General features: G+C 34.4%; 1 protein-coding gene across 1 annotated transcript in view; it reads right to left on the bottom strand.

Annotated features, from left to right (window-relative positions):
- Window positions 1–412: 412 nt before the first annotated feature.
- Window positions 413–10,848, bottom strand: part of LOC114328922 (RNA polymerase-associated protein CTR9 homolog) — a 43,666-nt gene continuing 33,230 nt past the window's right edge. The window contains exon 13 of the mRNA XM_028277908.2: window positions 413–1,573. Within this exon, the coding sequence (XP_028133709.1) occupies window positions 487–1,573 (1,087 nt within the window). The 3' untranslated portion in view covers window positions 413–486. The remainder of the gene's footprint in view (window positions 1,574–10,848) is intronic.

Below are 10,848 nucleotides of genomic sequence, written 5' to 3'. Positions count from 1 at the left end.
CTTTAATATGAATAACTAGTTTTTTAATTACGAGGTGAAAACACCGATTTCTTTAATTAGATTTTAAGTATCGCACGTCTTATCAATTTGAGGAACCGAAACAGACTGATATATTTTTATCTTAGATGTGTGAGTTATTTGTCATAATTTTCTTAGTCTGCAATTTAAAACGATTTTATTTGTGATTGAGTCTGTTAACTGTATTGTTGTTTTAATTAAGTCCTCCAAAATAATTAAATCACTTTGTATGATCTCATAGCCAACTCTATACAAACGTTACCAACCCAGTACGACCTTTTTACATTTTGTTGTTAATCTTATCATTAAGCTGGGAATTAATTATCATTACGGAATGCCAAATACTCAGAACTTTTAAAAAACGTTTGGAAATTTGGAATAAAATTAAAAATAGTTAACATTAATTCATATATTTCAATGATAGTCTACAATAAAGACATAATTTTAAAATTATCAAATACAATCATATCAAGGCGACTTAGAAGCACTTCTAGATCTACTTCCTGATTTTGATCGTGACCTAGACCGACTTTTAGATCTAGAACCACTTTTTGATCTAGATCTTTCCCTGGAACCACTTTTGGACCTCGATCTTGCTCTTGATCCACTCCTTGATCTTGAACCACTCTTTGAACGTGATCGAGATCTTGATTTAGATCTGGAACCACTTTTGGACCTAGACCTGGATCTTGATCCGCTTTTTGATCTAGATCTCGATCTACTTTTTGACTTGGAACGAGATTTCGACCGCGATTTCGACCGAGATCCACTTCTTGATCTACTCCTGGATTTAGATCGGCCACGAGATGAGTCGGAGCCGGAAGATATTTTTCTTTTGCGTTTACCACTATATCCTTGGTCGCTTTCATCCCCACTTGCCATTCGAAGTTTGCCACCGTCACTGTCATCATCGCTAGATGATATAGTAGCTTTTGAAACAATTCTGCTCTTTTGTTTCGAACTAAGGCCTTCGTCTTTCTTAGCTTTAGGTTCTTTCTTCTTTGAGTGCTTCTTTCTGGGTTTGTCGCTTCCATCGGAGTCATCGTCGTCCTTACGCTTTCTGCCTCGTTTTCCTTTGGATTTCTTTTCGCCGTCGTTTTTCTGTCGTTTTCGCCCCCTTTCTTTCTTTTCTTTCTTCTCTCTTTTATCCCTAGATGGGCCTTCGTTTTCTCCACCGCTTTCAGAACTAGACATAATATCGCCTTTACTCCTTCCTTTACCCTTTGCTGCTTTTTTCTCGGAGGGCATATCTTGGAATATAATTGCGTTCTTTGTTTTTTCTTTGTATTCTTGTCGTTTTTGCACCAGTTGTTCCTTGTTGAGCCTCTGGAACTCTGCGAATTTCTTTTGTTCTTCGATTTGTCGCATTTTGAATGCTACTCGCTCCTCTTCTTGTTTTCGTCTGATCAATCGTTCTTCCTCGTCAACGCGTCTAGCTCTTGCAACGTGATATTGAGCTTGAGATAACAGATCTTTACATTGTCTGGCTTCTAATTCTGCAACTGCAACGTCGTACCGTTGTTTGTCAGCTAATTCTACGAGATAATTGAAATACCTAAAAAATAAAAATTGTTAACGTTCCAGAAATTATAGTAAAAATAATGATTGTTAAATGCCTTCTGCTACTATCTTGAAGTAGTTTTAAAAATAAATGTTACAATTTTTGCCAGAAGTGGCATAAACATAAACTAAGTGAGAAGAAAGCAATGCCAAGAAAGAAGTGAATTTAATTGATGAATAACGTAAGTGTAGAGATTGCAAAGCAGTGGCAGAACCTACAGACGACACAACAGAACCTGAAATCCTAAAAAGCGAGACAGAATATGCTATAAGGAACACAAAAGGGGGTAAAGCTGCAGGACCAGATGAAATTCCTGTAGAATTGTTGAAACTTATAGACGAAGACACACTTGAAATAATGGTGAACCTCTTTAACACAATTTATAGAACAGGCATCATACCAAAGAAATGGCTCACCTCTACTTTTGTCACAATCCCGAAGACGAATAACGCCAGAGAGTGTTCAGACCACAGAACTATAGCATTGATGAGCCACACACTAAAAGTATTTTTAAAACTAATTCACAAAAGAATATTTAATAAATTAGAAGAAGACATAAGCGCCACACAGTTTGGATTCAGAAGTGGACTGGGAACACGGGAAGCTTTGTTTGGTCTGAGTGTGTTAATGCAAAGATGTTTGGATGTAAACCAAGACCTCTACGTAGGTTTCATAGATTTTGAGAAGACCTTCGATAAAGTCAGACACCAAAAGCTGTACGACATCCTAAGAAGCAAAAACATCGACAGTCGCGACATTAACATCCTATCCAGGTTGTACTGGGGACAAACAGCAAAAATCAAGGTTGATAATGAGTTAACCGAAGAAATTGAGATTCGTCGAGGTGTGCGTCAGGGTTGTGTGCTTTCTCCACTACTATTCAATATATATATATAGCGAAACAATATGTCAGGAAGCGCTCCTAGAGCAAAACATTGGTATGGACATTAACGGAGAGTTAATTAACAATATACGATACGCTGATGACACGCTAATAACAGATAACCTAGCAAATTTACAGTATTTGATGGAAAGCATAAACACTCACACCGATAAGTATGGTCTAAAACTGAACATCAAAAAGACTAAATTCATGATTGTAACAAAGAAGCTATACACCAATGTGAATTTAACCATAAATAATCAGCCAGTTGAAAGAGTTACGTCCTACAAATATTTAGGGGTTTGCTTCACTGATACTAATGACCAGACAAGAGAAATCAAGAGGCGAATTGAGATAGCGAGACAATCGTTTGTCAAAATGAAGAAGTTCCTATGCAGCCGGGACATAAATATAAACTTAAGAACGAGAATGTTAAGATGTTTTCTCCGTTCTGCTGTACGGCATGGAAGCTTGGACACTGAAAAAGATAAACATCAAAAACATTGAGGCATTCGAGATGTGGTGTTACAGGAGAATGTGGAAAATACCATGGACAGAAAGAGTAACAGATCAATATGTTTTGCTGAAGATGGGGAAGGAATGCGAAGTCATAAAAACCATACAAACGAAAAAACTGGAGTATCTAGGCCACATAATGATAGGAGAAAAGTACTCTCTGTTAAGACTCATAATCCAAGGAAAAATCTTGGGAAAGAGAAATGTGGGACGTAGGAGGATTTCCTGGTTGCGAAATTTAAGGGAGTGGTATGGGTGCAGTTCAATACAGTTGTTCAGAGCTGCAGCCAACAAAGTTAAGATTGCTGTGATGGTAGCCAACCTCCGATAGGAGACGGTACTGCAAGAAGAAGAAGAGATTGCAATTGGTGGACCCAGCATCCAGCAATCGGATACGGAAACGTGTCAAATTTGAAATAAGTTACTTCTGGTCTTCATTAGCCTCTTTATTCAAAGCCGTGTGTCGACAACTTGTCATTCTATCGCGCTAGCAGGTAGCACATGTCACAGGTGCGACTGAACTGCAACGTCGCGTCGCCCTCTCTCTCTCTCTCTCTCGACTGCACCGCCTACGCCTACCCTTTGGCCACTTCTAGTTGTCTAATTTTTAGTTTATTCTTAAAAATACTGCATCAAAGATCTTCTTCTTCTTTTGCCCTTTAATTCGTCCAATTTTGAACATAGGCTTCCCCCAGTTTCCTCCATTCGCTTCTGTTTAGTGCTTTCTGTTTCCAGTGCGTTCCTCCTATCTTTTTAATGTCGTCTCCCCATCTCAGCTGGGGTCGTCCTCTTGCTCTCTTTCCTGTCCATGGTCTCCATTGTTGTATCGTGCTATTCCACCTATTGTCCGTTTGTCTAGCGTTATGACCTGCGAAGCTCCATTTTAGCCTGGCTATATGTTGGCCTGCGTCTTTGACTTTTGTTCTAGTTCTGACCCAGTTGTTTTGCTTTTTGTCTGTCAATTTTACTCCTAACATTGCTCTCGCTATGGCTCTTTGTGTCTTCATTATTTTATCCATGTTTGCCTTGGTCAAGGTCCATGTTTGGCATGCGTATGTGAGAATTGGGAGTATGTACTGGTCAAACACTCTTGTTTTTAAGTATTGTTGTATTTTTTTATTCTTTAGGACCCATTTTAATTTTCCAAATCCTGCCCAGGCCAATCTGATCCTTTTTTTTACCTCCGCTGTTTGGTTTTCCTTATTTATTTTTATCATCTGTCCCAAATATATATAATCATTACTTACTTTACTTAATCAGTAGACCCATTAGTACCTTTCGGTGTAGGGCCATTTATAATACAATTCATTAAATTACAATTCAATAAATTACAATATTTTACAATCTTCTGGATTGTCCTAGCTCTTAACGAACTTTCTCCATTCCTTCCTATTGGATGCCATCTGTGTTGCTTCCTGCCAAGTCTTACCCTTACTCTGCAGTATCTGCGAAATGTCACTGTTCCATTCTTTGATGGGCCTTCCTCTTCTATTCTTACCATTGGTTTGGCTTCCCACACTCTTTTCACTTGTCTATCATTGTCCATCCGGGTTAGATGTCCGAACCATGCCAATTTTTTCTTCTTGATTGAGTCGAGTATCGGCTTGATTTTGAGTCTTTCTCTTATTTCTTCATTTCTGATTCTATCTGTTCTTTTTACTCCTATCGTTCTTCTGAGGTATTTCATCTCTGCTGCCTGTATTCTGCTCTGGTGTCTTTTGTTTAATATCCAATTTTCTGCTCCATATGTCACCGTAGGTCTATATATTGTTTTGTATATTGTCATCTTGGTCTTTGTTGATATTTCATTATATGATGTTGATATAATCATTAACCGCTTCTATTGTGGTGTCGTTTAGTATTACGTTTCTATTGTCTTGTGTGTTTGTCATTGTTTTTGTTTTGGCAAAATTTATTTTTAGACCTATTTGTTCGGATTCATTTGCTAGTTCGGTTAGCATGGTTTGTAGTTCTTCAATACTTGATGCTATGACTACTACATCGTCTGCATATCTTAGGTGGTTTAGTTTCTTTCCATTTATGTTTATTTCCATGTTTGTCCATTTTATTGTTTTGAAAACATCTTCCAGTGTTAATGTAAATAGTTTAGGAGAAATAACATCTCCCTGTCGCACTCCTCTGTTAATTGGTATGAGTTTTGTGGTTTCTTCTAATTGTACTGTCATTGTTGCTTTCTTATATATATTATGTATTAGCATTCTGTATCTGGAATCTATTCTACAGTTGTTTATAGCTTTTTCTATTGCCCACATTTCCACACTGTCAAATGCTTTTTCGTAGTCAACGAACGCTAAGTGCAGATCTATATGGTATTAGTTAGCTTTTTCTATTAGTGTCCTAATTGTTAGAAGATGGTCAGTGGTGCTATATCCCTTTCGGAATCCTGCCTGCTCTACTGGTTGATACGAGTCCAATTTGTGTGTTAGCCTGTTGTTGATAATCCTCATGAATAGTTTATACGTTTGCGACAGCAGTGAGATGGGTCTGTAATTTTTTATGTCATTTCTGTCGCCTTTCTTAAATAGCACTTTCGTTCCATTCGTCGGGTATTTCTCCTTTATGTAGACACTGATTAAACAGATTTCTTAATGTTTGTAAGATTTCTTCTTTCCCTTCTTTCAACATTTCAGCAAGGATTCCATCTGGTCCTGGTGCTTTGTTGTTCTTTAATTGTGATAGGGCTGCTTCTATTTCATAATTTTCTATTTTTGGTAATGTTTCTGAGTTTACATTCGTGATTGTTTTCTTGATATATTCCTGAGTGTTGAAGTTTGCGTCTTTCTTTGAGGTGTATAGTTCTTTATAAAACCTTTCTACTTCTGCTGATATCTTATCTTTTCTCCTCTCTTCCCGTCCTGTTTCATCCTTTATTGAAATGAGTAGTGGTTTCCCTAAATTTGGTCGTAAGCATTTTAGACCCTTATTTCTCTCAATTACTTTCTCGATTTCATTTTCAGTGTGTTTTCTTAGATCCTCTCTGGTTTTTCTCCTAATAAGTTTGTTCAGTTCTACGTATTCTACAGTGTTTCTTTTGTTTTCGCTTATTAGTTTTCGTCTACTTTCCATTAATTTAACTGTCCCGCTACTTAATCTATTTTCTTTTGTTGTTAGTTTTTTGGCAGTTTTCATTCCCGCTTCCAAGAGTTTTTCTTTCATTTCTTCATTAATCTTATTAGTTTCTGACTCTTCCTTTGCTACTTGTTGTTTATAGTTTTCCCTTAAAGTCTGTCTATATTCTTCTGCGTTTTGTCTTATTCTGCTATGGTCAATAGCCGTTGGTTTTCTTCTAGATTTCTGCGATTTTTTTTGTATAATCTTTGATGTAGACGCAGAAATCTATATCAAAGATTATACAAAAAATGTGAATGGGATATCAGTGATACTCAGTTCGAGTTTAGGCAAGGCTTAGGAACAAGAGCTTAGGAGCAAGACGTGTTCCTATGCTTTTTAGATTACGAAAAAGCGTTTGATCGTGTTTAACACCGCAAGTTGATGCAGATTCTCAAGATTGATATAGACCAAAAAGACATAAGATGCATTGAAAACTGGTACTGGTATCAAACGGCACAATTAAAAATAGACAATTCTATATCCAAACCCATACATATAAAAAGGGGTGTTCGAAACCCAAGTAGCACCGAACGGGTTTATTAAGTCTTTTAAGGATGCTTTAAAACTGTACAATAAAACTAAAATTAAATCCATTTGGTTTTTAAGTAAACCTTAAGGTTGCAATAAAACCGCTTTCAGCATAAAAGGGCCCACTCTGAAAGAGGTCAATAAAACCAAAAATAAAAACCTTCTTAAAACTTTGTTTTCCTAAGCAACTGGTTTTAAAGCTGCTGTGAAGGTGCTTTTAAATCCATGTTAAAAGACACTTTAAGTGCAGCCAGTTTTATAGCAAACTTAAAAAGGTTTCTTAAATGGAAACTTTTAAAGACAATTTACCATATTAAATGATTCTTTAAACCCATATACTCCATATAGGCCAATAAATTTTTACATGTGTTATGATAGGTAGATACTCATTTGTAATCATAAAATAATACAAAGTACTTGGTTATTTCGGACTGTCAAGGTAGAAAAACACTTGCGCACCCAACTTTATTGATAATGTTAACAAAAAGAGTTCTAAATAACTCACGCGCAATAAATTTCTGACTTTTGGCGATTAAAGAATAAAAATAATAAAAAAAATTAAATACGAAAAATATTAATTTGAAAGAAAATTAATTTTATCTACAATTTTACTGTTTACATGTTAAAATAAACCGAATTTATGTCTCTTATTAATTATTTTATTATGTATAATTATTAAGTCGCTTATTTATAATTTTTATGTAAGCCTTATATTGTAATCTATCATGGTTTTCAGCATCTCCAGAAAGCAATATGATCGAAATCCAAATAAAACTATTGTCTATCGACAGAGAATTGTTAAGATCAAATGGTTTTATTATATAACTTGCCAAGGGCATATATCCTACATAAAAGCAAGGTTGCTTTGGAATTAAAACCGTTTAGTTTTAATACTGCTGTCAATAATGCCACTCGGTTTTAATGTGAATCTAACCTAAAATCGAGGCGTCATAGTGCTGTGTGTGTTGTATTTTTCTTTTAAAATGACCATTTCGTTTATATTATAAGTACTTGCGACATATTTCTTCCATACTAACTGTAATTCCACTTTTTACAACACACTACACTACTGTTTCGCTCTAAAACAAATGGCCGACCATTTTGGACATGGAAGAAGAGGGGATGGGTTTAGTTTTATTGTTTCTAATAAGAAGCATAGTTTAGTCTATACGATAACCAAATTGATTCAGTTAAGAGCGTTTGGTTTTAATATAGCCTACTAATTGCTTTTAAGAAAGCAACCTTAAAGACAACTAAAAAAATAGTTTTAAGGCATATGTTTTACTGACATAATAGTCTTGAGATCAAGTAGTTTTAATAATAGGTTTTATTAGTCATATTAGGAGAATCTTTAAAACAGCTTGAAAACTAAACGGTAACAAACAAGAGTCTAATAAAACCAAACAGTCCGGAAGTTCTTTATAAAACTGATTAGTTTTAAAGTGAACTGAGAATAAACCATTTTAAAACTACAATAAGACAAATTATCTATTAAGAATAATTAGTCTTATTTGATACTCTTTTTAGATACTTTAAAACTAGTGACAAATGCTTAACAGTTTTAATGTTCTGGCAGTATATCTACAAGGTAACTTTAAAACCATTGTCTTCTTATTTACCACAATAAAACCCTTATAAACCTTAAATAAAACTAAAATGTTTTTATTGTGCTACTTGGGAAGGGACGTGTGCTTTGCCTTATTTTATTTAACATTTATTCGAAAGCCACATTTCAAGAGGCTTTGGAAGATGCAGAGATGGGAACCAAAGTGAATGGAGTATTGATCAACAACATAAGATATGCTGATGACGTGTTTTAATTTGTGACAACATAGTCGAACTTCAACAACTTATCACTATAATCGGAGAATAGGGCTTTTCATTCACAGTCATTTGTTTCGAGCTTCTGTCATGTGTCACATAATATTAATATATCTACGACATACGTTATTGGTATATACCAATGATACAAACCAAAGACGTATGACGTAGATATATTAATATTATGTGACACATGACAGAAGCTCGAAACAAATGACAATCGATGAAAAGCCCTATTCAGTAAGCGAATGGGATTAGAGGTTAATACCAAAAAGACCAAATTCATGATCATCTCCAGAAACCTGGATGCACTTGAAAGCTCCACCATAACATTGAATACCAAGTCTATTGAAAGAGTGAGTAAATTTAAATATGCATTTTCTCATGAGGAGTGCGTCACAGTTTTTCGATTTCTTTCTAACGCGTTAAATTGCACGTGACAGAAAAAAACGCACGTCGGTGATTAGATTTCGTCGGTGACATTTATAACATTTATTCTAGTTGTCAATAGATGGCGCTACAATCGAAATAAAAATTATTTTCGAATTATATAATATATCTACGAATATAATCTGTACAATTTATAAGACTATACAAATCAAAGAAAATACCATTTTATAAATGCAATAAACAGAATTGATTTGTTTTTATGCCAAATTTCAAATAAAATTTGACAACTGTCAGATTTAACTAAAATGTCATGTCACTAAAATGTATATTATCACGGACATCCCTTTTTTTCTATCATTTGTGACGGACTGAAAAATGCTCATGAAAAGAAGCATACCTAGGAACGTGGCTTTTAGAAGACTGGGCATCGGACAGGGAAGTAAAATGTCGCATTGAGTAAGCTCGGCAAGCTTTCGTAAAATTCAGGGGGGGGGCAACGGCCTCCTTTATTTAGATGGACTTACCCAAGTTTTCTTATGTGTTTTGACCCGTAGAACACGAATTTTTTTTGTAATAGTTGATCCGGATGTCAATAAGATTGTTATAAACAAAGAACTTGCAGAATTACACAAAAGCAATTGGTCGCAAAACAAAACATTTTTTTTTGTATTTTTTGGGTGATTATAAGCCCTTGCAAGTTTTTTTTGTAGGTTGCATTGTTTTCGAGATAAACGCAGTTGGAACTTTCAAAAATCGAAAAATTGCAATTTTTGAACCTGAATAACTTTTGATTAAAAAATAAAATAACAATTCCGCTTACAGCATTTGAAAATTCAAGTCAAATTATACCGGTTTTGATTATTTGCATTGCTAAAAATTAATTATTTTATTGTTAAACAAAGCTATAAACAAATAATAATGTTTGAGCGTTTCGACGTGTGCCCAATGCATGAGTTTTAATGCATACTACGTAGAAATTGTCTATTTACCGCGCTTGCACTTGTACCTACTAGTTCGACTTTAAATGAGAGATGCATTGAAAACATCACTCAAGCACTATGTGTTTATAGCTTTGTTTAACAATAAAAAAATTAATTTTTAGCAATGCAAATAATCAAAATCAGTATAATTTGACTCGAACTTTCAAATGCTGTAAGCATAATTGCCATTTTATTTTTTAATCAAAAGTTATTCGTGTTCAAAAATTGCAATTTTTCGATTTTTTGAAAGTTCGAAAACTATGCATCCTACGAAAAAACTTGTCAGGACATTTTTTGCTTAGAATGACCCAAAATATACAAAAAAAGAATGTGTGTGTACTTTGTACGCACGTAAGAAGTTATACTTCTATTATTATGATTTCAACGAAATTAATATACTTAACAGGTTATTTGTATTGTATTTAAATATTAAACTTACTTTCTTTACTTACCACTTTTAAAAAATTTTTATTAAAACAATACCAAAAATATAAAAAAAATATGAATCGTCCGGGATTTGAACTCGGGACCTCTTGATCTCCGGTCACACACTCTACCACTGAGCTATATCCCTTCTGCTTTGACAGGTTACAAGATTTCTTATATACTGACCAAGTGAAGTATACAAAAATACTTTAAATATACTTACTATTATTATAAAATATTTTACTCCCGAGGAAGACAAACCCAAAGACACAAAAATTATAATAAATAATACATTTACTTAACACTAATATATCCTTTTATATGATATAATATGACTTATTTGCGCTACATACATCTTGAAAGATTAGCAACGAAATACATACTACTGTCTGTATGCGCATGCGCTCAGAATGTGATAAAATTTCACTCTCGATCGTAAAGAAGTATAACTTAAAAAACATGTTTTGTTTTGAAAAAAATCGCTTTTGTGTAATTCTGCAAGTTCTTTGTTTATAACAATCTTATCGACATCCGGATCAACTGTTACCCAAAAAATTCGTCTTCTATGGGCCAATATACATAAAAAAAATTGG

This window comes from Diabrotica virgifera, chromosome 8 (genome assembly GCF_917563875.1).
Source record: "Diabrotica virgifera virgifera chromosome 8, PGI_DIABVI_V3a".
Classification (NCBI taxonomy): domain Eukaryota; kingdom Metazoa; phylum Arthropoda; class Insecta; order Coleoptera; family Chrysomelidae; genus Diabrotica; species Diabrotica virgifera.
Note: the sequence above shows the minus strand (reverse complement) of the source record. Positions and strands in the feature narration are given on the sequence as shown.